We start from the raw sequence: 27,129 nt of genomic DNA, 5'->3' as shown, positions 1-27,129 counted from the left end.
GTTCAGGCCCCTTGGGCAGCCAGCTCAGGGCTGATGCTGTGTGAGTGATGGATCCCAGGGAGAGGATGTGTTCCCAGAGCCTTGGGCATGCTCCACCTTTGGCTGCTTTGGCCCTGGGCCTTTACCTTATGTGAGGCAGGAATAGCTCAGGCTGACTTTGCTAGCTCTTTACTCCACCTAGAGATTTTTCTATGCCATAAGCTTCTTATCCTGCCTTTTATGCTGGCTTTAAAATTTCTCCATAGTGCAAATTGATCTTGTGTAGCCAGAGAGCACTCTGCCTGCCTCCTCACAGCTGGCAAAACACATCCTGGGGACACAGACAGTGAGAACCAGAGTGGGTTGGGTTCAATGTATTACTGCTGGGGAGCTTTCACATGCAACAAGTGCCTCTGTAGGAGGTAGAAAAGAATGAGTGGTTTTGTTCTGCAGCTTTTCAGGCATCTCTTGTGTATCAGCAGCACTGATTCAGGAGCCAGAGGTCTTCAAGACCCATGAGATTTATGCAATTTATCATTAATTTCTTCTTTTAAAGCATGTAGGGTTCTAGAATGTTCTTCTGAGCTGGATTTTTAAATTTATTTCTGATTGAAATAGGAAAAGCTGGAGCTGTTAAGGTAATTATGATTTTAAAAGACTGGAAGTGCTCAGGCAGGAGAGCTTGTGGACCAAAGTGAGTGGCTTTGGTGAGCCAGAACTGCTAAAACAACAGGGAAAGACAGAGCAGGGAGATGAAAAACTGTGAATATTGTTGCAATCAAAAGCAAACAGGGCAACTTCCTCTGCACTGCACATTTATGGAGAGAAACTCTGGTTTTGGAGCTTGTATTGACCTTCAGTCATTTTGTTTCCTTTGCTTTTGCTGCAGTGAGGTAGCAGGTGAGTCACATCAGGTATGAGCCTTTCCATGTTGACCCTCCTTTCCTGATCTGCCACCTCTCCAGGCTTTGCTCCCCAGCTGCTCAGGATGTCATAAATCAGGCTGGATTTCAGAAATCCTCCTAGCATCAGAGCAGTGTCTTTAAGGTTAGCAGTCAGGCTCTGAAGAGTTGCCTGAGGAGTGTTGCTTGTGCAGGGCCTCTGTGTGTTTGTTCAGCTGTGCATGGTCAGGGCTGTTGGAGCAGAATTCAGACCTGCACTGGGTGCTGGGCCCAGGCTTACTGAATCCAGGCTTATAATTTCCCTTTTTCTTTCCCAGGTCCGTGTGGCTCTGGAAAGTTTTTTGGTGAGTACTGTTATCTTTTCTTCCTGAGCAATTATTCCCTTCATTAAAAGCCAGGCTCCAGAGTGGATGGGAGGACATGGAATGGGAGTGCTTTTTCTGCAGAGACTGCTTCAAGCCTTTATGACCACATTGCCACAGGCTCTGCACTTTTGGATTACAGCTGTACAGCATAAAATTAATCCCAACCCCTGCCAAACCCTGATCTTTTTCAGCAAGTGGAGTAAGATTATTCCTAATGAGTAACTGAGTCTTAAGCTCTGTGCCTGCCAAATGATTTTAAAAAGTGTTGTTTAAATGACAACTTATCCCTATTTGAAATACCTCCTCAGAGCAGGGCAGAGTCCCTCCCTCCCACCACCACTGAGCAACATAAATCCCATTTTTTTACAGTGGGAGGTGGAGATAAAATCAAAGCAGGAGCCATGGGTTTCTCTCCTTCAGCCCTGTGAGGGAAAGGACCCCTCAGCCTGGCTCATGGTAGGGCAGGTAGAGCAGAACCTCTACACTCCTGGGATTTTGGTTGTCAACTGAAAACTTTCCAAGCCTTTATGTCAAAATGATTGTGTATTTTGTCAAAGTGTTCAGAAAGCTGAGGGCTTTCTGGAGAGTGCTCCTGGCTTGCAGCAGCCTCGAGTCTATCTTTGCTTAGATTGTCCACATCCTCACTCCAAGAGGAGGAGGTCAGATCTTGTCTCCTGCTGAGCATTTACAGCTTTTTCACTTGGTCTTTGTTTCAGCTACAGGCAAAATAGCACTTTTAGTGGGCAACAACCGTTACCAGCATCACCCCAACCTCATGGCTCCTGTGAGGGATGTGTTTGAGCTGAGGCATCTTCTGGAGCATCTGGGCTTCCAGGTTGTGTCCCTGCTGGATCTGAACAAGGCTGAGATGGCAACAGCAGTCACTCAGTTCCTGCAGCTCCTGGGGAAGGGAGTCTATGGTAAGGCCAAGGCAGCTCAGTGCCCTGCTTGTGCTGAGGAGGGATTAGGGAATTTTCTGAACAGCTATTGAATTAAAAGAGAAGAAATTGAATGTTGCTATCTCAAAGGACAGCAGGTTTGGCAGGAGCCCTTGGATTAAGCATAGTTGAGTTTTGGCAGGTGTTTCTCCAACATGTGGCTCACCTCCAATCCCAGCAGCATGGGCTCACACTGAGTTTTTGGGGAGCCAGTGCTTCCAATAGTGAATGGGAAAGGGGGTTTATAGTTTTTCCTTGAATAAAATAATTGAGGAGACTGATTGCCCCCCCCCCCCCTACTCATGTGTGAGGAGGGGAGCTCCTTTTGGGCCCTGACTGCTGCATCTGGTCATGATTTCCTTGTTTCTCTTTCCTGAAGGTCTAATTTGGGCCCCTGACAACCCTTTTGCAGAAGAGCATTTCGAGCTGCAGGTGGCTTTGAGGCTGGGCTTGGCTTTGTGCTTAATTGTGCACTGTGTCAGTAAGGAAGTGTTCCTCAACCACAAACCCAACCAGCAGATCTTGTGGATCTTAAAGCAGGTGTTCAGATTTGGTGGTGAAAATAGCATCTTTGGGGTCTCTGAGATTCTCACAGCATGACAGATACCCTGGAAACATCTTGCAGGTGGTTGTGTTTTGTTTCCAAACCTCAGTGTGAGGCTTTACATGCCAGCTGAGTGGCACCCAGACAGTGAAAGTCAGCGTGGGCTGAAGCCAGGCTGGCATTCAGCAGGAGGTTTGGAGGTTGTGCAGTGGATGGGGACCTGGCCACGAGGTAAATGCTGCACAACCACCTTGTTCTGGGAAGCACTGACTCATCTGGGGAGCTGAGCTGGTGGGAAGGGCCACGTGCAGTCCTGGCACTCTGGGCACATCACCTGTGACAGCATATTGCCATGACTTCACTTGCAGCTTCCTTTTCTTGTTGCTCTCTGAAATCTCCTTGTATCCCAGGCTTTACCTCTTCCAGGCCAGAGTCATCCCAGCTGCCATTCTTACCCTCTATCCATGGCACATGAGGAGCAAAAGGCATTTTATCCATGGCCCTTCCTAAGCATTGGAGAGAAAAAAAGGCTTGGAAACAGCAAACCTTTCATATTGTCATGCTTTATTTAAACTTTTAGAGCTTCTCTGCATTCGTGGCCTCTGATCCTTCCTGGCAAAATTGATTTTGTGTGCTGTCAGGAAAAACATCAACAGCTGAGTTGAGTGTTTGTGAGGCAATGCCTGCTTAGGCTGAGGTTTTCTTAAGGCCTGTTTAGGAGAGGTTTTAGCTCTCCAGGCTGAGTGGTGTGCTGTTCTTTGAAGGCAGTGAGCCCCAGTGTGGGCTGGATCCAGCAGTGATTGGGTTCAGGATTGTTGCCACATTCTCTGGAATCCTGAATGATTGGTGGGACATTGGGTCAGGCTCCCTACTGAGTGCCCCAGTTGTGGTGGGACAGCAGCTCCAGGAGCAGCTCAGGCAGCCTGCTAGAGACCCCAGAGGTGCCTGTGACAATCCTGTACATCCATGTGTGTGTTGGACACACTCCTGTGGCATCCCAGTGTTCTTCTTCAGGAACCTGGAGGTGCCACCTCCTGTGTAGCAGCCACCAGAGCTGAGTCAGGAGAGCACAGACAGAGGGAGGAGAGGGCTGACTGCTGAGCATGAGACCCCATGGGTTGGTGCTCATTGTTTCTAGTTGTATGGTCTATGCTGATGGTGGCAGTTGGGCTTTTTGCTCTCTGTAACTCTCCCTCCAGGAACTGTAGGCTTTTGTGAGATTTCCTTCCACATCTCCAGAACATCCCAGCCCAGCTTCCAGGCCTAGATCCTGAAGTGTTCAAAAAACAAGTGAATGTGGCACTGCATGGTATGGTTTAGTAGCATGGTAAGGTTCAGTCCAAGGTTGGACTTGATGATCTTGGGGGTCTTTTCCAACCCTAGTGATCCTATGATCCAAAGGTTTGTCTAATTCATTGTATGGAGGTGGTGGATTATCGGGCTGCTTTTCCTCCAGATCTCATCTTAAAAAAGCTGTATAGGATTTCTGAAAGCCCCTGAAACATCCTGTAAGTGATCTAATTATTCCACCCTCAGGCAAGTGAGGAATCCCCGTGGATGTTATTTTGAGCATCCTAAAAAGTCCCAAATAAAAAAAAAAATTATGTTGGAAATGCAACGCGAGCAGAAAATTCCCTTTATTCAGCCTCATGCTGACGTTTCCTGCATTATAAACAGTGCTTGGAGCTTCCCCTTTTTAATTTAGTACTCAGAAGTTTTTTCTGTGACAAGCAGTTCTGACTCATACAATGTGGAAAGAACTCAGAATAAAACATCCCTTTCCTTCTCTGGGCAAATTGTTGACTTTCCTGTTCAGGAGGAGAGATTCAGTCCAGGAGAAGTTGGAGAAGTTGCTCAAGTGATGTGAAACTCACCTTTTTTGATTTGAACATGAGTCTTTGTGGTTTATATAGCATGGGGAGCACTTGGTGGTGCATTCAGGTACTCAGCAAGACCTCAAAAGTTAGAAGATTTAAGGAGTGAATCATTCTTTGTGGGCTTTCCTGTTACATTTCATTTTTTCCAAGACTCAGTGATGCTGCCTGGTGACAGATGTCATCACTTCCCTTGCATGTACAGGCAGAAGGACGAAAGCCACCAGTGCTCAATGGCTCAAGGGGCCCAAGCTTGAGGCCCCTTGAGCCATAAAACAGGAAGCCTTCTAGAAAAATCTAATTTTTCTAGAAGGCTTCCTGTTTTATACTCTTTTCTAGTCTCAGGGGAGGGTTCTGTGGCTTCGATTCACAAGTTACAGAAGTTTAAAGTTTCTGCAAATCAGACCCTGCCTCTGGCTGCTGATCCACCTGAAGAGGAACCCAAATCTCATGGGCACCTGTGAAAATGGCCATTTGAGAAACTTTCCATTGTCCCCTGAGAGTAGAAACCAAAGGTGACTCAAGGTCTTTTTGACTATGAGGTCATGTTTTCCACTCTGCACACAATGAGGTCATGCTTTCAGCCCTTCAGCTCCTGCCCCTGTCCCTGCATCCTTGCAGAATCACACAAAAGTGAGCGTCCTGCCAAGTGCAGGGGCAGGAGCAGTGGAAGGAAAACAGAGGAGAGGTTACTCACTGAAGTGTGGGCTTTGGCAGTGAATCTGAGTGAAGAATTTCTCCTTCTGTTGCCTCTCAGCTGCTTTTTCCCATTTCTGACCTCTCACTCTTCGCTGTCCCCCAGTTGTAGTGACACAACTCCCTGTGTCACCTCATAGAGCTATTTTCAACCCAATTCAATTCCCCAGGTTTCACCAGCAGCATCCCCCAGGCACTGGCATTGGTCCAGGGCAGGGGTAACCAGGCACTGCCCCTTTTAAGAAGCTCCAGCCTGGGGATCCCTGTGCCAGCCCTGCACTGAACACTGGGCTGGAGAGGAGCCCCAGCTTAGGCCATGCCAAGTTCCCCAGTGCTGGCTTCCCACCTGGATAGCCCATCTCTTGTGAAGGCAGAAACCATTACTAAGTTTCATTGTGCCTAAGAGTAAAACCCAAAATTCTTGTTGAGTTTTAGGCTTCCCACCAGCATCTGCGTGAGTCTGACTCCTCCCCTGCCTGACAGGCTGGTGCTTGGTTTGAGGTTGTTGAAGCACACAATCCTCATGTTCTGGACATCTGAAGAACTCATCTCTCTCTGTGTCTAATTTTTCACCAGTTTATAGGTGTGTGAATACAGGCAGACCTTTGAAATGGAGAATGTTTCCTATCAGTTGTTAGTCTCTTCTCCAAAACTAGGAAACTGAGGAGCTTCTCATTTAAATGGCTGTTAATGTATTTTCCATCCTGGTAAAATCCTTTTCTGTTGCCTTATTCCTTCAGAGAGCTGAGGACAAACCCAAAGATGGTACAAGGGTGAAATTCAGCCTGGCAGGTGCTGAGCCTGGCTGTTGCAGCACAGAGGGTTTGGAAGTGTGTAAATCCAAGGTCCTCAGGAGACAAATGGTGCAGGAATCCACAAGCACAGGAGAGCCTCTTGGGGCTGCTACCAGCACTAATGAAGGGAATAAATTGGGAAAAAGTTGAAATTGTGGGGTCAAGGTAGCTCCAGTTCCATACTGGTCTAGGTCTGCCCTGCACCAGTGCCCTTCCAGGACAGGGGGTGGGACGTGGCCATGGGGAGCTGGTTCCAGACCTGCAGGCTGGCATCCTGATTCACCCTCTCCTCTCCCTGTTCCAGCTATATTCTACTATGCTGGGCATGGCTATGAACATCTGGGGAGGAACTACATGGTCCCTGTGGATGCTCCACAGCCCTACGCCCCTGAGAACTGCATCAGCGTGCAGAGGATCCTCCAGAAGATGCAGCAGCAGCAGACAGCCCTGAACATCATCCTGCTGGACACCTGCAGGAAGTGGTAGGGGCCTCTTCCCCCTTGCTCACCTGGGCTGGGTGTTCTGAGGGCTGGGGCAGGGGAGCCATCCTCAGCTGTGGGCTTTGACAGCCCCCATGGTGCTGCTGAGCCTCTGCCAGGGGTTATTGATCTATGACATAAAATCAACCACGTTGTCAGGTCCTGCAGGATGTCCTGGGGATGTGTCAGTCATGTCTTAGTGCAGAGAGCATCAGACCTTGTCTGAGATCTGCTGGAAGGAAGGGGCTGGAGACCCTCCCTTGGTTTTTTGAGGTGAAGAAGCCTGGCAGATACTCAAGGTTGCCTTGAGCCTGTGGAGGGATGGCTCTGCCTGGCATAAATTGTTGGCTGAAACTCAGCCCAGGGTTTTTATTTTGTGTTTCAGCCTAATCTGATCTCACTGATTGTGTGCTTTCCTGGTCCATATTTCCCACGTGCTCAGGCTGGGAGTGTTCAGTTCACCTTTCTTCTCCTGGCTGCATTCTTGTTAACATCTGTGAGAAGAGTGCAACGTGACAGGGAAAATATTTTAAGCCCTGCTACTTGTTTTTTGCTGGGCTTAAATCCTTCTGAAGTGGTCGTGTTGTGAAGCTGCTGCTGCTGAGGTCAGGGATCAGCATTTTCCCACTTTCTGTGGAAAACCCATCATCCTCCCTTGGCCTGCAGACTTCTATCCTGCTGCAGGAAATTACTACTTGTCCAATTTCAGCAGAGGTGGGTGGACTATTGCAGTAGAAGCTGTCATTAGTTCATTTATTTCAGGCTCCTGAGGCAGATTTACAGGTCAGAGAGGACCTGGAGAGCAAAATATCTCTCTCTTCCTGCTGTGGTTCCTGCATTAAAAATGGGAAAGACAACAGAGCTTTTGGTACCCTGAGAGAGCTGCCAGCCCCTGAGAGATGATAAATTTTGGATGCCTTTTAGCTGCAATGATGGGGCTGCTTGCTTTGAATAGCTTAAAGCTGGCTGTGCTGGGACTTGTCCCACAGCTCTGGAGTAGGAGCAGGAGCTTGATGTCCCTTGATGCTTCCCTGAACTCCCCAGAGTGGAGCATCCCCTTTCTCCCTCCCTGCTGGCTGCTGAGAGCAGGCTCTGGTGCTTCCCTGGCACACCTGGCTGCCCTCCCCAGTGTGCTCAGAGGCAGGGGCTGGCCTGCAGCAAAGCAGGAGCTCCTGGCTCTCATGGATCCTCTGCTGGAGCTGGACTGGAGCAGCTCTGGGCTGCTGCTGTGCCATCTGTGTGATGGGAGGCACTGTGGGGGCTGCACAGGGACACCAGTGCAAGTGTTAACAGTCTGTAAAGCAGCTTTTGAGATGCTGTCTGTCTCCCTTTGAGCTGCTGTCTCCTCCCCTGGCACTGCCATTGGTTCCTTTGCTCAATGGAGTCTCAGTGGTGCTCAGAGGATGCAGAGTGAGCTCTGCTGTTATATTTAGGCAAATTTGTGCAGCTGGTTTTTTCCCTCCTTCCCTGAAGTTCACACCAAGCAAGCACAGTACTTCATGCAGTGCTGTTATCCCTGATATGTGGGGGCAGGAGCTCTGTCCTGAGCTCAAGAAGTCACCATTTCAGCTCAGGAAAGCATCTGGATTTCATAGCTGTGTGTATTTACACCACTGTGTAAAACAAGGCTCCCAAGACCTCCTTTCCCAGCACCCTCCTGGTCAGGCTGATGCTGCAGGTCTGTCAGCAGCTCCTGCATGAAGCTGTGGCTGTGCTGAGAGGGAGCTCACCCAGAGCTTCTGCTCACCCCATGTGTTGGCATCAGAAATGCCAGGGTGCTGAGAAACACATCTCCTTTTGCCAAGTGGGAGCAGATGCTCAGCCTTAGCAGGGGAGGAATCAGAGCACAGAGCCTGTGTGTAGCCTCATACATTGATGTACTGATTCTGGGTGGATGTGATTGCCTTTTCCAGGAATTCCCTGATTTATCCTAGGATCTGGAACCAAAGATTTCTGCCTTAAATTAAGAGCGATTGAAGAGCAGATAAATCTCAATATTCAGATTTAGAAACATGTCTCCTTTCTCACATTTTCTCTTCTGATCATCTTTAGGACAACTTACACAAGCCAGCTGAATTCTGCCATTGAACATCTCCAGACTGTGCCACCAGCAGTAGGTGACATGCTGGCTGCTGGCAATAGCCCTGTCCTTTCTGCTGTCCTTAGTGTGCCAGCTCCAGCCCCAGGAAGCTGTGCTGGAATTGAATTACATGGACTAACTCTGCCTCTGTGCCTGGCTCTTGTCACCATGTGATTGGGAACAGCTCCGAGTCACTGGTGTGAACTGGAGGCAGTCTGTCCCCATGCTGTCAGTCTGGCTGCAGTCAGATGGGCAAGTTTAACCATTCAGTGCAACCAAGATGTCTGTTTTGTTGGAAATCAGGTCCTGTCACCATGGATCTACCTGATTTTGGGAATAATAGGGGCTCTGTGTCTAGACCAAGGTGCCGGGACCAATTTGGGCTTTGATTCTCTTGTGTGTGTGTGTCCTGATCCCATCTCAGGGAGATCTGGGGGTGTATCACCCATAGCCTGCTTTGGTTCCCTAAGGCAAAGGTGTGGGCATGGTCTGGAAGAGCCCTGTGGGGTGCACAGACAATTGAGCTGTAACCATGGTGGTGGGCACCTCTGACTTCTTGAGGAACTATTGTGTTTGCAGGGTGCCCTGGTGAGGGCAGGAATGATGCATCTGACTCCATGTTCTCAGAAGGCTCATTTATTACTTTATTATACTATATTATATTAAAGAATACTAAACTATACTAAAGAATACAGAAAGGATACTTATACAATGCTAAAAGGATAAAATGAAAACTCTTGACTCTTTCCAGAGTCCTGACACAGCTTGGCCTCAATTGGCCAAAGAGTGAAAACAACTCCCAGCAGAATCCAATGGAACAATCACCTGTGGGTAAACAATCTCCAAACACATTCCACATGAGCAAACACAGGAGAAGGAAATGAGATAAGAATTGTTTTCCTTTTCTCTGAGGCTTCTCACCTTCCCAGGAGAGAACTCCTGGGTGAAGGGGTTTTTTCAGAGCATGTGAATGCCAAATGGGACAGCTGTGCACGGGGCCATGGTGAACCTGTGTGTTCTCTGCACTGTGGTGCTGCCTGGAGTTGTTAAAACCCAGCCTCTGCAGGAGGTGCCAACGTGCACCCACAGCTCCAGGTGGTACCACAGCTTCAGGCTGAGGGCAGGGAGCAGCTCACCAGTGCAGGTAAGTCACAGCTGGACACACCACACCTTTCCCTGGGGTTTGGGTTCTTGGTGGGATTCCCAGCTTTAGTCTCTCTGGTTATGTCTGAGATGAGAGTTGCTCCTACTGCCACCCCTAAGAGATGGACATGAGGAATGTGTGGGATTTGTCCCCTCCAGCTGACAGATGTCCTCGACACTGACTTGTGCCTTTGCCTCCTCTCCAGGTACAACCCAGGACGTGCCTTGTCCCAGGTGCAGCCCCTGGAGCCCTGGGGGAACACTGTCTATGGCTATTCCACGTGAGTGACTGCAGCATTCCCACAGCCTCACACCTCAGGAGCAGACCCTGGCACAGCCCTGACTCCTCTCAGCCTTTCCTGCACAGAGGCTGGAGAGGATTTCATGTTCCCTCTGGCTCTCACCCTGCATCTGCTGGGTGTGCTGTCCAGGCACTTCTGTCCTTCCTGCTGCCATCAGCCTCTGCTTCAGTTGAAAGTTGTGTGTGAAGGTGACATCAGCTCCTGTCACCTGACCTTCAGCCTGGTTCTCCAGGTAGATGTCCCATGAGCAGCTCACCCAAAGCCTCCTGAGATGCTGGGTGTTATTTACTGGTCCAGTGCCAGTTCCTCTGGCTTTTCACCTTTGCCACCCACCTGGGCTGGCAGAGGAGACTGTGCTGTCCTATCCCATTGCCTTCCACTGCTTTTTCCTGTCCTGTGGCCTGCCCATCCTCTCTAGGGCACAACCAAAGCACTTTGTGTTATTCCTTGAGAAGCTCACTCTGACCCAGCCAATAGAGTCTGGATGGAGTTGGCCACCCCAGACTGACCTTGGACTTCATGCCCAATGCAGAACTGCAAGGACTGAAGAAACACTCTTACTCTTGCAGGAGTGAAGATGCAGAAGCCTTTGAATTGCAGGATGGGGAGTTCAGCTCTGGGATCTTCATGAAATACCTGAAGAAACACATTCTGCAAGAGAAGAAGGTTACACACATGCTGGAGGATGTGTTAGAAGGTAAGAGAAGCTGGAAACCACTCTCTTCAGTGGCAGGTGTGAGAAGAGACAGCAGTGGCTCCACATCACCTCATCCCGTCCCATCCCATCCCACCCACAGTTCTTCCCTAAACTCCAAATCGCAGGCTGTGCCCCTTGGGAGCTTTCAGTAGCCTTTGAGCAGCAAGGAGATCAATAAGGAGCCTGGAGTGATCCTTGTGCTCCCTTCCCACTGTTTCCCCCAGACCTTGGCCGTGATCCCCTGGTCACTGGGAAGCAGGTGATGGAGATCAAGCACACCCTGAAGGAAGCCAGGTCCCTGACAGACCCCATCTGTCCCTCGGGAGCAGCTGCCGAGCGCTGGGGCCACGGCCAAGGTGAGCCATGCAGGGCGTGGGCAGGAGGAGCTGGGGGTGCCTGTGGCCCTCAGGGATGCTGCTGTGCAGGGAGGTGTTGAGAGAACTCCCAGAGGAGCTGATGGTGCTGGAATTTCCCTTGCAGAGCTGCCGAGCAGAACAGTGACCTTCCCGTGTGGGCTGCGGGTGCAGCTCCGCTTCCTGCGGCTCTTCTCCAACCTGATGTTCGTGTGTGCCAAGCCACTGGCACCCCTGGCACACATCACTGAGCCCCAGCTCCTGCTCCACCAGCTCGTGAGTGCTCTGCCTGTGCCCTTCCTGGGCTGCTTTCCCCCGGTCACAGGTGGGGAGGGTGCTTGGGCTGAATCCTGAGGAGTGGGGATGGCTGGTTCCAGGTGCAAAAGGATCCTCTCCTCTGCATTCAGCTCTTTGAGGCTCTTTCCACATCTCAGTGGATTCTCTGCCTTGTTCCTCGTGCATCACAAAAAAGATTTGGCAGCAGTTGGATGCCTTTAACCAGTTATCCCTCAGATTGATTTCTGGCCTGCCTGATTAAATTATTGCATTTAATCTGATTGAGGCCGAGAGCTATTCTGTGTTCTGTGTTAGAAAGTAGGTCTGGCTTTTTGACTTCTTTAGCCTGCTGTGCTAATATATCTTAATGCAACAATATATTCCTTCCCAGTTGAGCTGTACCAGCTTTCTTGAACCCTTTTTTCAAACCTTTCCTCCCAGACCTATTGTATTTGCTAGGAAATGTCCCTACAAAGGCAGGAAGGATGAATCTGACTCTATGTTCTCAGAAGGCTAATTTATTACTTCATTATACTATATTATATTGTAGAATACTATTCTAAACTATACTAAAGAATACAGAAAGGATACTTACAGAATGCTAATTTATTACTTCATTATACTATATTATATTGTAGAATACTATTCTAAACTATACTAAAGAATACAGAAAGGATACTTATACAATGCTAAAAGGATAATAATGAAAACTCCTAACTCTTTCTAGAGTCCTGACACAGCTTGGCCTCAATTGGCCAAAGAGTGAAAACAACTCACAGCAGAATCCAATGGAACAATCACCTGTGGGTAAACAATCTCCAAACACATTCCACACCAGCAAAACACAGGAGAAGCAAATGAGATAAGAATTGTTTTCCTTTTCTCTGAGGCTCCTCAGCTTCCCAGGAGAAAAATCCCGAGCAAAGGGATTTTTCCAGAGAATGTGAATGCCCCACAGACCACGTGCCCAGTGTGGGCTTTACTGATGGTCTCCATGCCACTTGTACAGATTTAATGTGCTGCTCCTTCCCTTGTTTTCTGTAGCCCTCCTCCTGAAGTGGAGCTCATTTGTGGTGGATTTTTTGGCCCTTGTTTCTCATGGAGGGACACTGCTCCTCAGCACATTGGGGTCACTGATGCAGTGTGGTGTATCCAGGAGGTTTGGAGCCTGATCCTGCCCATTCCTAAGCTGCAGCATCATTTCCCCTTGTGAGCATCATGCATGAAAATTGTGTCTGTGTATGTGAGCATGTATTTGTGTGCTTTGCCCCACATCAGTGACTGGAGGAAAGGAGGACCCAGCTGCCTGCTCCTGCCTCTGGAGCTGTCTCAAGAGGGATCAGGGGGACAAAAAGGGACCCCAGTACAGCCAGATCCCTCTTCTTGTCCTGCATGGTGGAGCTGGCTCCCACTGAGCTCCAGGGCTGTCTGCAGAGGCAGCAGCATGTCCTTCCATGAGTGTCACCTGCCCATCTCAGCCACCACCCCCCTCTGGGATCCCTGAGGTGCCCATGGGGACACTGGGCCCCCTCTAGGAAGGAAAAGCTGAGAGAGCTGGGGCTGTTCATCCTGTGGAAGGACAGGTTCAGACACCTGCAGGGAGGGTGCAAAGAGCAAAGAGCCAAGTTCTTCCCAGTAGTGCCCAGTGCCAGGAGCAGAGGCCACGGGCACACACTGATGCACAGGAAATTCTACTTATAACTAAGAGGAAACTTTCCTTCTTGGAGGCTGATTGAGTATGTTTGGGCTTTTTGGAAAATCAGGGCTGTGGGATTGGTTGATATCTTCACTGATGTGCTTATTAAATACACAGATCCCATAACACCAAGGTGCTACAAAGCAGATTTTTGAAGGATTTGGATAACTTAAGGTACAATTTGAGGCCAAGGCTGTTATTCAGCAGATACAAGTTCCTGCATGTGAGCAAGAATAAAAAGTAGCATCAGCATGGGATGGGCAGTGAGTGGAGAACCAGTCCTGGTCAGAGCCCAAGACAGCTGAGGCCACAAAACCAGGACACAAACCCATGGCAAGGTTGCAAAGTAGAGCTCTGATCTCTGTGAGATCTTGTCTGGCTCTCCTGGCTGTTGCTGCAACACTGGGTCCAGCTTTGGGTCCAAGCTTCATGGAAAAAAAGTGTGCCAACAAAACCACAGACAAAGTAATGAAAGGAAGGAGCAAGGCAATTGTAGTTTAGGCAAGAAAAGCAAAAATGTTGATTTTACAGGGCCTTGAAATCTACAAAAAGTTGTTTCCAACATGGCAGTAAGACATGGTTTGAATTGCAGGGAGGAAGTTCCACAGTGGAGAGGACATTCTCCCTAATCTCTGATGGCAGTGGGAAGCCATTCCCCTCTTGTCACTTCAGTGTCCCTCTCCAGCTCTCCTGGAGCCCCTTCAGGCCCTGGCAGGGGCTCTGAGGGTTCCCTGGAGCTTCTCTTGTCCAGGTGAGCACCCCCAGCTCTCCCAGCCTGGCTCCAGAGCAGAGGGGCTCCACCCTCAGAGCATCTCCATGGCCCCCTCTGGGCTCTGCAGCAGCTCCACATCCTCTCTGTGCTGGACCCCAGGGCTGAGGCAGCTCAGAGCCCTGCTGAAGGATGGACTGGCTGGACACACCCTCCTCTGTGCAGCCATGCTGCCAAAGCCCTGTGTCAGCAGCATCTGCCTGACCTGCCTCTTTAGTCTCCATTCACTGGCCTGATCTTCCCCAAAACTCCTCCAGGTTTTTGTCTTTCCTGTAATGAGCTGCCAAGTGCAGAGATGGATTTGGGTTTCTCTTGCACAGAGATAAATGGTGTTTCCTTAGCCTCCAGTGTCCTCCTGTTCCACCAGCCTTGCATGCAGGGTTGATCCTGATGCCTGCAGATCCCAGCCAGCATTTGGAATCCAATATTTTTCCTCATACTCTCCTGGCCAGAAGCAAATCTCTTTGGCTGCTTGCAGGCAGCAGCTCAGGGAGGGCCAGGAAGAGCCCCCAGGGCTTCTCCAACTTCCCCCTCCCTAAATATCCCAACAGCCTCCTTCACCAACCTGCCCAGGGCAACTTCTCCTGCTAAGGATCACACTGGGATGGTTGCCAGAGCTGGCTGCCAGAGGGAACCCTCTGGAAGGGGCTGGTAGGCTGTGGTCTGTCCCCCATTCTGGAGGGCTCAGATCCAAGGCAGGAAGGACTTGGCCACAGCTCCAGGGCTACCAGAGCTCCAGGAGCACATGGACAATGCTTCTCAGGCACAGGGTGGAGGTGTTGGGGTGTCTGTGCAGGGCCAGGAGTTGAACTCAATGACCTTTGTGGGTTCCTTCCAACTCAGGATGTTCCATTGTTGTCATCATATTGTAAGAGTTCTATTGTCATTACATTGCAAGGGTTCCATATGGATAGAGTTTCATACCTCCTTCATGTTTCTTGTAGGCAGCTCCTCTAGGCACTGACTCTTCCTTGTCCTCACAGCAGCCAACTGACTCAGTTCCCCTCAACCACCCAATCCACTCTTTTATAACACTCTTCTTATTGGCTACAGACTGTGTTAACATCAGGCATGCTCCTACTCTTTAATAATTAACCCAGCTGCAACTCTTTAGGGGGTAAGATTACTTTCTATACTACATTTATTTACTTGTATTCTATCCCCCTACATTCCATGACCTGTGATTTCATAAGATCTTTATTCCCTTGTCTCTTCCTGGGGTATTATTGTGGCTCAGTTGGTACTGAGGAGGATCTCAATGCTGTTTTGGTTAAATTTGAGCAACTCAGCAAGAATTGGCTGTTCTGTAGATGGTGGGGGGCTAAATCAGCACTCAGCACAGCTCAGTGCCTTTGGAAAACTTGCTCCCTCCATAACACACTGCTGGTCCTGCAGTGGTTGTGATACCAGCTGGTGCTGCTTCCTGCTCTGCTGGAAATGCCTCTGTAGCCCATTTTTCACAGTGAGATGTACTCAGGTGTAGGCTCAGAGTTTGTGGTAATTGGGAATGGGCTAAGGCAGGTGAGCAGCACTGCCAGCAATGAGCCATGGAGTGCCCAGGGGCACGGAGCAACCACCAAAGGGAGCAGAGGGCACCCAGGGGCAGTGCATCAACATCAGGGTGTAAAAAGTTGGGCTGAAGAAGAGGAGCAGATGCTGGCAGCCTTCTGAAGTGTTGCTCTGTCTGGGTTGATGCTTTCTGATATTGTTTGATGGTACTGTGTGTATTGTGGCCATCTCAACTGCAGCATATGCTGAGACACTCATGGTCCTCTCATTACCCACAAGGCAAGTGAGTAAAACCTCTGCATTCCTGTGGCTTTCTGTAGCACTTCCATTAGGATACCCAGCATTTCCACCAGGCAATGTGTTATTATTCAAAGCCCTGAGCACATGTTTGATGGGCAGTTGTGCCTCAGTTCTTCATGCTGATGCTGAAATTTCCTTGCCTTTCCTCTTGTTTTCCTGATGCAGGACACAGATGCTGTGGCCATCCAGAGGGAGAGCTGTCTGGACCACGTGGAGACTCTGCTGGCCTCTGTGTACAAGAGGGAGGAGCTGGACTGCATCTTCCAGCTCTGTGCACTGCAGAAAATTCAGGTAGAGAGTAGCCAGGTGCACATTTCCCCAGATCTGCACTCTCATGGAGCTGATGTCCTTATCTGCATGGCTGGAGCTGGATCTGCCTCTCTGACCATGTGTCACTGTCATATCCAGACTGAAGAGGAGCTTGTTGGCCTTCAAGGCACAAAAGCCACCCTCTTTTAGAGAATCACAGACTGGTTTGGGTTGGGGGGGACCTGCAAACTCCTCTTGTTCCACCCCCAGCCATGGGCAGGGACACCTTCCACTATCCCAGGTTGCTCCAAGCCCTGTCCAACCTGGCCTTGGGCACTTCCAGGGATGGGGCAGCCACAGCTTCTCTGGGCACCCTGTGCCAGGGCCTCCCCACCCTCACAGGGAAGAATTGCTTCCCAATATCCCATCTATCCCTGCCCTTCCTCCTCATCTTGTCACTCCAGGCACTTGTCCCCAGTCCCTTTCCAGCTCTCTGGAGCCCCTTTAGGCACTGGAGGGGGCTCTGAAGTTATCTTGGATCCTTCTCTTCTCCAGGCTGGACACACCCAGCCCTCCCAGCATGTTTCCATAGGAGAGCATTGTCCTTTCACCTCACCTTTTCCACCTCAGCAAAATCTTTCTGATTTATAATCAGGCTGCAGAACATGACTGTGGATGCTCTTTACTTTTGTATTGTCTCCTCTGCCTGACTTTGCTATGAGAGCTGACCCACAGCAGCCTCTGCTGAGAGCAGAGAGGCATCACCAGTCATGGATTGTTCAGCTTTTCTCTGCTGCCTGCCCAGGAGGCTGCTCCCTGCCCCATCACCCACGGGGAGGTCAGACCTGCCCAGTTATTTCAGGTGGAGGAATGTCTCACTGGCTGCGTGCTTGCCTGAGAGATGAGTTCAGGTGGAGGAATTATTTCAGTTATTTCAGGTAGAGGAATGTCTCACTGGCTGTGTGCTTGCCTGAGAGATGAGTTCATGGGCTGGCCAGGATCTCCAGTCAGCAGGGTGACACTGCCAAGCCTGATCCAAGCTGTGCCTCTTTGGCACACTTCAAAACACCCTCAAACTATTTAAAGACCATGAGGGAAGCAGAATTGCTTGTCCCCTGGCTTGTTTCTCCTCAAACAGCAGTATGCACCTTGTTCATTCTTGGATTTTTCTTCCTCCCCTAACACACAGCCAGTGGATCTTACACCCAGTGCTGCTCTCAAGCTGCTGCCTGGATCTGCCTCCAGCAAGTTCTGCTTGCTCTGTACGTGATGTGCTTCAGCATATGGCAATGCTTTCAGTTCTTCATTGTTCCTGGAGCTCTTTTCTGAACCTTTCCCTGATTTTCTGCATTGCTTTTAAGTGCAGACAGGAGACCTGGACCAGGTATTGCCTGCCAGAATTTTCTTGTTCCATTGTACCTCTCCCTGCTCTTTACAGGTGTTTCAGGCACAGTGCTGTGCTGGGGATCTGTTTTCAGGGGTTTGACTGCCACAAATGTGGTTATTCTCTTATTTCTTCATATTTTATAAAATTCTAAAATAGTGCTAGGCAGTGAGTAGATCCCTATGGAGCACTGCTGGTTAAAGCTGCTGGCTTTTACAGTGTGAGGGGTGGTTTAGTTCCTAGAATCCCAGAATGGTTTGGGCTGGAAGGGACCTTAAAGCTCATCAAGCAGGGAATGCCTTCCACTAGACCAGGGTGCTCCAAGCCCCAATTGTTCTGTCAGCCTGGCCTTGAGCACTGTGAGTGGTTCATGCTTTCCTCTCCCACATGCATTGCTCTTGGCCATGGTGCACAAAAACCTGGGTAAATACAGCCCAGTCAGTCCCAACTTGTGCCTGGCAGAATTGTGAAGAAGATCCTCCTGGAAATGATGCTAAGATCTCCTGTTATCTCCTGGAAATGATGCTAAGGTACATGGAAAATAAGGAAGTTATTGGGTGACAGCCTGGCTTCACTCAGGCTGACTGTGCCTGATGTATTTTTGATGGGGTTACAGTAGTGGTGGGTGATGGAACAGTAACTGGTGTCATCTGCCTGTGCTTGTGCAGAGCATTTGACACTGTTCACATGGCATCTTCCTCTAGAAACTCTTTTCTGCTCCTGCTCCCCTGTGCCCCAGGGGTGATGCTGGCAGTGGCAGCTCCCTGATGGAGCTGATGGGATCCCACATGGCCTGACTTCAGGAGAAATCCAAACTCTGTGGCTGAGGCCTGCAGGCACAGTGAGCTGTAGGAGTGTGTTCAGCCCATTTTCTCTGGCAGTAGTGCTGCTCCATCGTGCCACAGCATGGGGCTGTGAGCCTGCACAGCAGCAGCCAAGGCTCCTTGCTGGCAGCAGCATAGGAAAGCTCTGCTTCCAATCTGATTCTCCCATTCACTTCGTGTTCTTTGTTCTCCCCTTCCAGACAGATGTGGTCCTGCAGCTGGATTTGCATTACACCCAGCCAAGCACAAACCAGAGGACTTGTGAAAGCCTGCAGACAACCCTACAGAAATCCCTGCTGAGGCAGTTTGTCAGCCAGAGGAAGGACTCCCAGCCAGCCCCTGCCTGTGTGTGCCCACAGGGTGCCCTGGGGCTGGGCACTGAGCCCAAGGGCTCCCTGGGCACGGGCTCTGGGCACAGCTTGCCCAGCAGCAGCCCCTCCACCTTCAGCAGTGAGCCCGAGGAGAACGATGAGAGCGAGCTGGCTCTGCCTGGCCCGGGGCAGGACAGGCCCTGAGCCTCAGCCTGGGGAGCTGCTCTGTCACTGAGGCCTCAGTCTGAGTGCTCAATCTGTCAGAATCCATCAGCTGCTTCCCAGCCTTGGCACAGCCCTGTGTGAATGAGGCCAAGGCTGCTTCTTTGGAAAGGTTTCTCCTGTCTGTGCTCTGTGGTGTGCAAGGCCTCAGTTCCCACTGGGAATGTTGCCTGTCCTGTGGGAGCATTGGGATCGGCAAGGAGTCATTGTGGTGTCTGGCAGGGGACACAGCCACCCACCAGTCATAACACTGCCAGGCAAAAACGGTGTTGCTGCAAGGCAAGGGCACAGGCTGATGTTTTCTGCCTGGAAACAAATGTTGCTGCATTGAGAAGCCCACAAACACTACAGACCCCTCTGGCTCAAATCCCAGCCACGACTGCTGGATGTCCCCAACCCGTGCAAGGGCCACAGGGCTGCACTGAGGGAACCAGGTGAAACAGTGCAGGCTCTCCACAGGGTCCCAGTGTGGTTTCCTTGTCAAAGCAGGTGTTAAGTTATGCATTTATGTATTTATAACAGGGGGGAGGCAGTAGCTTGCCAGGAGAAGGAAGGTCAGATGTTGCATGCAGTGTGTGTTTACATTGGAGGCTGGTGTTGCCCTGGAGCAGTGTCCAGGCAGGTGCACTGACCCCTGCCCCTTCCAGCAGGGCACAGAGGGTGTTCAGCCCTCTGCAGCTCCAAGTTCAGCTGCAGAATATCCTACAGGAGAGATGGAATGTACCAGGATTGAGAAAGGATAACCTCAAAAAAAGTTATTATTAATGCAGATTGTTCTGTCTGTGTGCCTGTCTGTGCTGTGGGCAGCCTCAAGCACTCTGTGGGGAACCAGCTGTGCAGGGAGAGGCACAGGTGGGCCCAAAGGACAGCCTGGGTGTCCCAGCCCCTCCCTGATTGCTTCCTAATGGATGTTTGATGAAGGGGATTGCTCAGTAACAGCCAGTGACCCTCGGGAACTGTGGGGTCTCCATCTTTGGAGGAAGGTTCACTTTGGGCTGCAGAAGGTGCCAGACCTGATGCAAGCTGGCTGAGGGCTGGACCAGAGACCACTGGAGATCCCTTCTGGCTGCTGTGGTGCTGTGGAAGAAAGAGGTTGGAGGGCAGAACTTCTTGAGAGGTCAAAGGCAGCAGGGTGGGGAGAATGCCTGAGCTCTGTCTTGCTTTAAAAGAGGGTTGGAGGCAGAATTTTCTCAGTTTTGCTCTCCTTCAGCAGTGAAGATACATCCCTGTCTGTGGTGCCAGTTGCAGCATAGAAAAATCTGAAATGTTGCTTCCAGATAAACCATTCTCCAAGTGCTGGAAACCTGTCCAAAGAGAACAGAGGAGGCTTTTATCCTTCTCACAGTGAGTAGAGCCAAGGGAAAGAAGAGGGGCCCCAGCTGGCTGCAGACTAGAAAGTCTCCTAGGAAAAAAATCTAAAGCTCAAGAAAATTCAGAGAATGTAGTTTAAATAAGTTTAAATAAGATGGGTTGATAGAGGAGCTAAACCAGAAAAAAATAAATTAATTTCAGGATGAACCAAAAATCAACTCAGCAGCAGCAGGCACTGGGGACAGGTCAGTGGGAATGGCTGAGCAGGCATTTGGGAGGAGGTTGCCTCTGAGGATTATTCACAGCCTGCTGTGCTGTGGAGGCACTGAGGCATGGCTTGTTCCTGGCTCACATTATCATGCCAAGTGTCATCTAACCTGAATGTTTATCTCATTCAAAGCAAGGCTGTTTATTTTTTCTGAATAAAACACTATTGGTGTTTTTAATGTACAGAGCTTCATGTGACTCTGAGTTAACTGTGTTTATTTTCTCTCTAATTGCCAGGATGTAACTTAATATTGATCTGCTGGGGTTGCATGCTTCCAGCCTGAGCTTCTAGGCTCTTCTGGGTGAGCATTGTTTCTTTTTTTAGGTAACTAAAAATACTGGAGTTTGGATTTAGAAGGCAGATCAAGTGACTAGATAGGATGAAGTGATGTCAGGTGAAGTGTGTAGATTTAAAAAAAGTCTTCATTCATTGTGATTTGTCCATCTGCTTTGTAAGGGTGGCTCTTGGGTGGCTTAGGTGCTCTCCTGTCTCGGTGCCAACCACAGCACTTGTCCCTGTCATCAGTTCTGCTCCTCCAAGGAGACCCTGCAGCCTTCCTGTGGTGGTTCATTCCCTGAGATGATGGTTTGCCATGTCTGGGAACTTACTGAATTCCAAAGGTGGACTTTGTGTCCTGGGCCTCAGCTGGAGTCATTGTAGGAGGGGATGGAGATATGGATCCTTCTTCCCCACCTTTACATGTGAAATCCAAACTCCCTCACAGTGCTTAAACTGGTTAGTGCCAGTAAATTTTCCTGGAAATCTGTGTTTCCATCTCCCAGCATCCAGGACAGACAAGGCATCCCAACATTGCCACGTGTCCCTTTCTGATCTGCACCTTGGGCTCCACAGCCAGCTGGAAGGGTGGGAAGGGAGGAGGGCTCAGGCAGCAGCAAACAAAGCAGGATCAAGACATCAGCTCCAGTTTACATTCCCTTTATGCCTCATCTTCCACAGCCATTGCCCTCCACTATTGTGTTTGTGGGGTGCCCTGACAAAGGAAGGAAATGATGAATCTGACTCCATGGTCTCAGAAGGCTAATTTATTATTTTATGATACTATATTATATTAAGGAATGCTATACTAAACTATACTAAAGAATACACAAAGGATACTTACAGAAGGCTAAAAAGATAATAATGAAAACTTGTGACTCTTTCCAGAGTCCTGACACAGCTTGGCCCTGATTGGCCAAAGAGTGAAAACAATTCACATGAAACCAATCAATCTCCAAAAACATTCCACATTAGCACAACACAGGAGAAGCAACTCAGATAATAATTATTGTTTTCCTTTTTCTCTGAGGCTTCTCAGTTTCCCAGGAGAAAAATCGTGGGTGAAGGGATTTTTCCAGAGGATGTGAATGCCACACTCCACTTCCTCTGTTTCTGGGCCAGTCTGTGCCCAGAGGCTACAAACAGCACTTAGAACATTTTTTGTAGGTAATAACAGGTGCTTTCCTTCACCCAAGTCTTTCAAAAGCACCAAGTGAACTGAAGCTTTAAAACAATATATGATGAAAATAGCAGCACCTAAATATTCAATAATTTTATTTTTAGGTAGATGCCCTTCTTTTCCTCTCTGCTAGGGCAGATGTTTTGAAGGGAAGGACCTTGCACAACAGCTTGGTATGTTCTGCTACAGAATTCATTTGGGATGCAGTTCTCCACTCATTTGCTGAGGTTTGGCAAAACAAGGCAAGTGCACCCAAAAGGATTGAGAAAACAAGGCAGTAAAAATCAGAGAAATCAGGGGCTCTTGGACATCTCAGTCTGTTACTGGGAGGTCCTGGGCCCAAGTGCAGTCAGGAGGTGTCTTACACATGCATGGCAGATCCACCCCAGCCTGGCAGCAGATTCCTGAAGGTTTCTTTTCAGGTGGCATCTTTGTAATCAAAGGAAGGAAAAGATGGATTTGTCTCATATCAGCCACACTCCAGCCTCAACCAAAGAGAGAAAGAAACCCAAGACAGGTCCTTCATTTCAGGAGGAATTTCTGGGGGAAAAAAAAATCAGTATGGGGCAATACTGAGTAATTTCATTTACCAGCTCACTTAACTCTTTCCATCTTTTTGGAACAAATCCTGCTCCCTCACAGATGTAAATCTGAATTTACTCTTCAGAAACTGGCAAGTTCTCCTTATTTTCTGCAATAAGAGGTTTTCCATGCTGTGTAGAACCTTCCAGATCATTTCTTACCCCACATTAGGGGCAGAGTGCATGGTGCTGTTGGTGGAATGTGCTCACAGTGTAGAGGGACACACAGGGAAATTCCAAGATTCAACTTGGCTTTAGTCTTCTTTCCCTAGTTTTTGGAAGTAGCTTCTCATACAGGCAGGAGAGATCCTGAAGGCATTCAGGAGCCATTCACTCCCAGGGAAGGAAGGAGTTTTCCAAAGGACAGGTTATGGTTCTCTAGAAGTTAATGCTGCCTTTCATGTGGACAAGGAGTGAAGAGGATGATCTTGTGAACTGATAGGAGATGGGAATCACCTGTTTTCTGAAATGCTGAGGGTTGCTTTCCTTAGCTGAGCATCACTTCTGGAGCAGCAGGTCCTGGAAGTCAACTTCCTCTGAGTTAACAGCACCATGCACAAGGCAGAAATGGAGAGACAGGCTCAGTTCTGGTGAGCAGGGAATCACTAAACCCAGGTGCTGCTCTCACAGCCAGCCTTTATCCATCATGTTTTGCACGTGGAGACATCCCCAGCTCTGTCCTGCTGCCAGCTGGATTGTGTGTCCTGTTGGATTATGTCCCTCCTAACCAAGGCTGTGGTTGTGCTACCAGAATATGCCCAGAAGAATGGATGTGTTCTGAGTGACTCTGAGCACCAAACTGGGAGTTTCAATTCTGTTTCAGTGAAATATCCCTGCTCCCTGGGCAAAAAGCAAAAAAACACATTGGTTCACCTTAGCTGGATTCAAAATTTATGAAACAAACTTGTGGCAGGGCAAGAAAATAAGGAAAAAGTGGTACAAGAGTTCATTTGAAAATGTCAGATGGTTCAGATTCAGTTCTTCCAGGCCTCCCCATCAGGGGGATGGTTCAGGAATGAAAGCAGGAGCACAGTTTGAAACAAAAAGGGTGAGTGAAGCCATCCACTGTCAAGCTAATAAACCCAAGATGAGTCATAAGGAGATTCACACTGCTGACCTTCATTCAGGCACCTCCTGGGGAAGCAGGAGCAGCTCTGGTGTCACAGTGAAGCTTGCAGACCACGATTTTCTTATTAGTGGTGAGAAATTATTGATTGCACAGACTTCTCATGTTGTCCCAGAGTTCTGTCCTCTATCACAGATTATTTCAATGACTGTTTTGCAATTGTTACTAATCTCTTGAAATTAGGTCTGTAACATCATGTGGCAGTGGAGAGAAAAACACATCAAAAAAAGGAGGCTCCTTGAAGCACTTGAAATTGCTTCTTATCTTCACAGTTTGGATAACCTTTTGAATAACAAGCAACAATTTCAAATATATTGGTCATATCACCCCCTCAAAGAGATAGAAGACACACTTTGAAATTACAGAGCAGACTTCATGTGCAGGAGAAGAGCTGATGTGGTGTCACACAGTAAGGAAGAGCTAATGTCTCTTTGATAAATCTGTCTTCACTGAGTTGGATTTTCTTGCCACAGTGTCAGGAACAGTTGATGAGACAGACGTGTTATTAAGTGGTAAAAATAAACAGATGGAAGAGAAAAGTGAGAGATTTCAGCTCTGACTTTTCCAGAATGTTTCAGCAAAGAATAACCTCCTCATTTCCATTCCCTACCAGAGATGGAAAACAAGCAATACTTCCCCAAGGACTGCATGGCTGGAGAAAGGGGACACCCACAGGTCCCTGGTGCCCACCTGCCCCCAGGGCAGTGCGATGGGGCAGTTTGGGCTCCCAGAGAGGGAGGGAGGCTGCTCCTGACCTGCTGCTCCTGCAGATCCAGAGTCACCCTTGTGGAGAGCACTGGTGCCTGCTCAGGGTCCTCCTGGGAACTGGAAGCTATTTTTGAGACCAAACCCCTCTTCTCTCACTATCCCTCCCTCCTTCTTCCACAGAAGGGACATTTCACTCCTTCCCTCCATGGAGGATGCTGCAGTTTGGTCAAGGCTGTGTTCCTGGCAAGGGAAAGGACAGAGGACAGGCAGGCTGGAGATGCAGGCACTGCAAGAGATCCTCACTCCAAGACACACATTGAGGGGCTGGAGCATGTCCAGAGCCAGAGCAGAGCTGGGAGAGGGTCTGGAGCAGCTGAGGGGGCTCAGCCCAGAGGAAAGGGCACTCAGAAGGGGAATTCTTGTGCTCCATAATTCCCAGACAAGAGGGTGCAGCCAGGTGGGGATTGAGCTCTGCTCTCATGGAATAAGGGATAGGATGACAGGAACTGACTCAAGTTGTACCAGGGGAAGTTTAGATTGGATTTTGGGGAAAAGTTCTTCACAGAAAAAGTGGTCAGGCTTTGGCACAGGTTGTCCAGGGCACTGGTGGTGTCACCATCCCTGGAAGTGTTCCAAAAAGTGGATGTGGCACTTGGGGACATGGTTTAGTGGTGAAGCTGGCAGCTGGACTCAATGGCCTTAGAGGGCTTCTCCAACCTGAGTAATTCCATGATCCTATGATTCCAGAAGATGTTTCATCCCCTGGGAATGTGATGATAGAGCACCAGCTCTGCAAATGTGGCATTGAAATGGGGTCAAGTGGCAGTGTTAAGTGTGGGGGAGCTGACCTTGGCATCTGGGGTCCTCACCAAGGCAGGGCACAACACAAAATCCACTTTTCTGAAGAGCTGATGGTCAAGGGATGTTCCCTGGCTCCTGCCCAGGCCATTGGGCATTGCTGGAAGAGCAGAGGGTGGCTTCTGCTGTGTCACTGCAGCCACCTCTTGGCCTGCCTGCTTTATTCTTCTGTGTCACTTAATATAAATTATAAAATATTAAATCAGATAAATACCTTTAACCTTTCTGGATGATAAGAAAAGATATCGTTCAGCCTCCTAAAATGCCTTGTATTTGCTGGAAAATGCTAATGGGATTATATAAAGGTTATTTCAGCCTCCTTTCAAGTCTGGAGACGTGGCAAAACAATCATGATGCCCTTTGTTTATGCCTTTTTAATGACTACTTTTACCTTCAGGTTTTTGAGGCTTCTGCATCTTTTCAAGGAAGTCCTTGGAGTGCTTTTTGCTGGAAACTTCCTGAGGAATGTAAATGTGCCTGTGATTTTAGAGGTCTGGAGGAGAGCTGGGGTGTTGGAGCACCCTGGGAGTCTGGCCAGGGTTTGCTGTGCATGTTTGGATGCCCTTGTGTATTTTGCAGGTCAGGAGCTGCATCCACAGGTGCAGCAAGCTCCTGTGCTGTGTCTGAGCAGCAGAGCTTGCAGCCCTGGGGCTCTGCTCCTGCCCTTCCCTCGAGGCCCTGCCAGGCTGCACAGGGAGGAGCTCAGTGTGTGGCACAGCCCTCCAGTCCAGAGGGACCTTTCCTACACTGCAGCAGTGAATCTCTGGGTAAGAAACCATTCATGATGCAGAGAAATACAGAAATAATCTTCCACTCACTCTGTCCTCTGGGAAGGACCTCCCAAGCCCATGATTTCCTCTAGTTTTTTTGTTGTTACTGGTCTTTTCCCCAGGTTTTGATATTTTTTTGCTAAACTTTGTGTCCTAAACAGCTCCAATGTTGTGCAGGGAGCTTGTGGTGGCCTGATAACCTCCCTGTATTCCAGAGCAAAGCATGAGGCAGCGTGTCATCATTTCTAACAAGGGAAACATCAGCAAAGAATTGGTTCTCAGCAGGGAACTCCACCCACAGCCCATCCAACTGGGCCTTGGACACTTCCAGGGATGGGGCAGCCACAACTTCTCTGGGCAACCTGTGCCAGGGCCTCACCAGTCTCACAAGGAAAAACCCTTCTTAAGCATGATTTTATTGTGTTAATAGGTGGAGTAATTGGAGAGGAAGAAGAAATTGTTCCTGGAGAGCAGAGGGCAGGTGAGCTGAGCCAGCAGGTTTACACCTCTCACAGCTGCAAAGAGAAGGTGGCTCCCACTGCCTGTGGAATACAAAAGCATTTAGCCAAGAGCAGAGACAGAGAAGGTGCTGCATCCTTGTGTTTGGTGGAGATACAAAAGGCACATTGCATTACTGAAAGTTATAATTCTCTATTTTGAGGTTATTTTGCAGGTGTCCCTGGAGGGTCATGCCTGGCAGGTCAGAGAGAGCAGAGCAGCTCCTCTGGGAGGACCATGTTCTCCTGCCCATGGGGCTTTTCATGCACGTTGGCTGTGCAAATTCAACAGCTGTTGAGTTTCTCACATCCTTTTAAAAACATCTCTCTGGCATCTGTGTTAATTAGGGAAAATCTGCAATTTAATCCCTAGCACAGCATTTCCAGTTTGGGGATAGCCTTTCTCAGTGCACTGCTGGAGCCCCTCCTGAGAGCTGCTGCAGCCTCGTGGGTGCCCACCAGCACAGACCATCACCCTGGCAGCACTGCTGGGCTCCTCCTGGCACTGCCTCCCCATCTCCCTCTCCTGCAAGCCACAGAGCCACTGTGCTGGCCAAAATCACAAGAAGCAGCAGAATGATCCTCAGCTGTAACCATGGACCAGGCTCCAGCTCCACTGTGGGCAGGGAGAAGAACCAGGTTGGGTTCCCTTCCAACCCAAACCAGTCTGTGATTGTGATTCACTGAAATTCCACAGCACTAGAATTTCAGTGAATCACAATCACAGACTGGTTTGGGTTGGAAGGGACCTTAAAGCTCATCTTGTTCCACCCCTGCCATGGACAGGGACACCTTCACTATCCCAGGTTGCTCCAAGCTCTGTCCAACCTGGCCTTGGACACTTCCAGGGATGGGGCAACCTGTGCCA

General features: G+C 49.3%; 1 protein-coding gene across 2 annotated transcripts in view; it reads left to right on the top strand.

Moving 5' to 3' along the window:
* Positions 1 to 25,214, top strand: part of LOC129126328 (mucosa-associated lymphoid tissue lymphoma translocation protein 1-like) — a 29,234-nt gene extending 4,020 nt beyond the window's left edge. Inside the window, exons 7-16 of one of the 2 annotated variants that reach the window (XM_054642205.2) lie at positions 1,199 to 1,225; positions 1,963 to 2,166; positions 6,397 to 6,574; positions 10,001 to 10,075; positions 10,666 to 10,793; positions 11,018 to 11,149; positions 11,274 to 11,422; positions 15,862 to 15,987; positions 18,354 to 21,948; positions 21,981 to 25,214. In XM_054642205.2, the coding sequence (XP_054498180.2) occupies positions 1,199 to 1,225; positions 1,963 to 2,166; positions 6,397 to 6,574; positions 10,001 to 10,075; positions 10,666 to 10,793; positions 11,018 to 11,149; positions 11,274 to 11,422; positions 15,862 to 15,987; positions 18,354 to 18,668 (1,334 nt within the window). In that variant the 3' untranslated portion in view covers positions 18,669 to 21,948; positions 21,981 to 25,214. Of the gene's footprint in view, positions 1 to 1,198; positions 1,226 to 1,962; positions 2,167 to 6,396; positions 6,575 to 10,000; positions 10,076 to 10,665; positions 10,794 to 11,017; positions 11,150 to 11,273; positions 11,423 to 15,861; positions 15,988 to 17,134; positions 17,330 to 18,353; positions 21,949 to 21,980 lie in introns of those variants that run through there. The other variant, XM_077185486.1, reaches the window with a different exon arrangement.
* Positions 25,215 to 27,129: the final 1,915 nt, after the last annotated feature.

This window comes from Agelaius phoeniceus, chromosome 13 (assembly GCF_051311805.1).
Source record: "Agelaius phoeniceus isolate bAgePho1 chromosome 13, bAgePho1.hap1, whole genome shotgun sequence".
Lineage (NCBI taxonomy): Eukaryota > Metazoa > Chordata > Aves > Passeriformes > Icteridae > Agelaius > Agelaius phoeniceus.
This window is presented reverse-complemented; position numbering and strand designations above follow the sequence as displayed.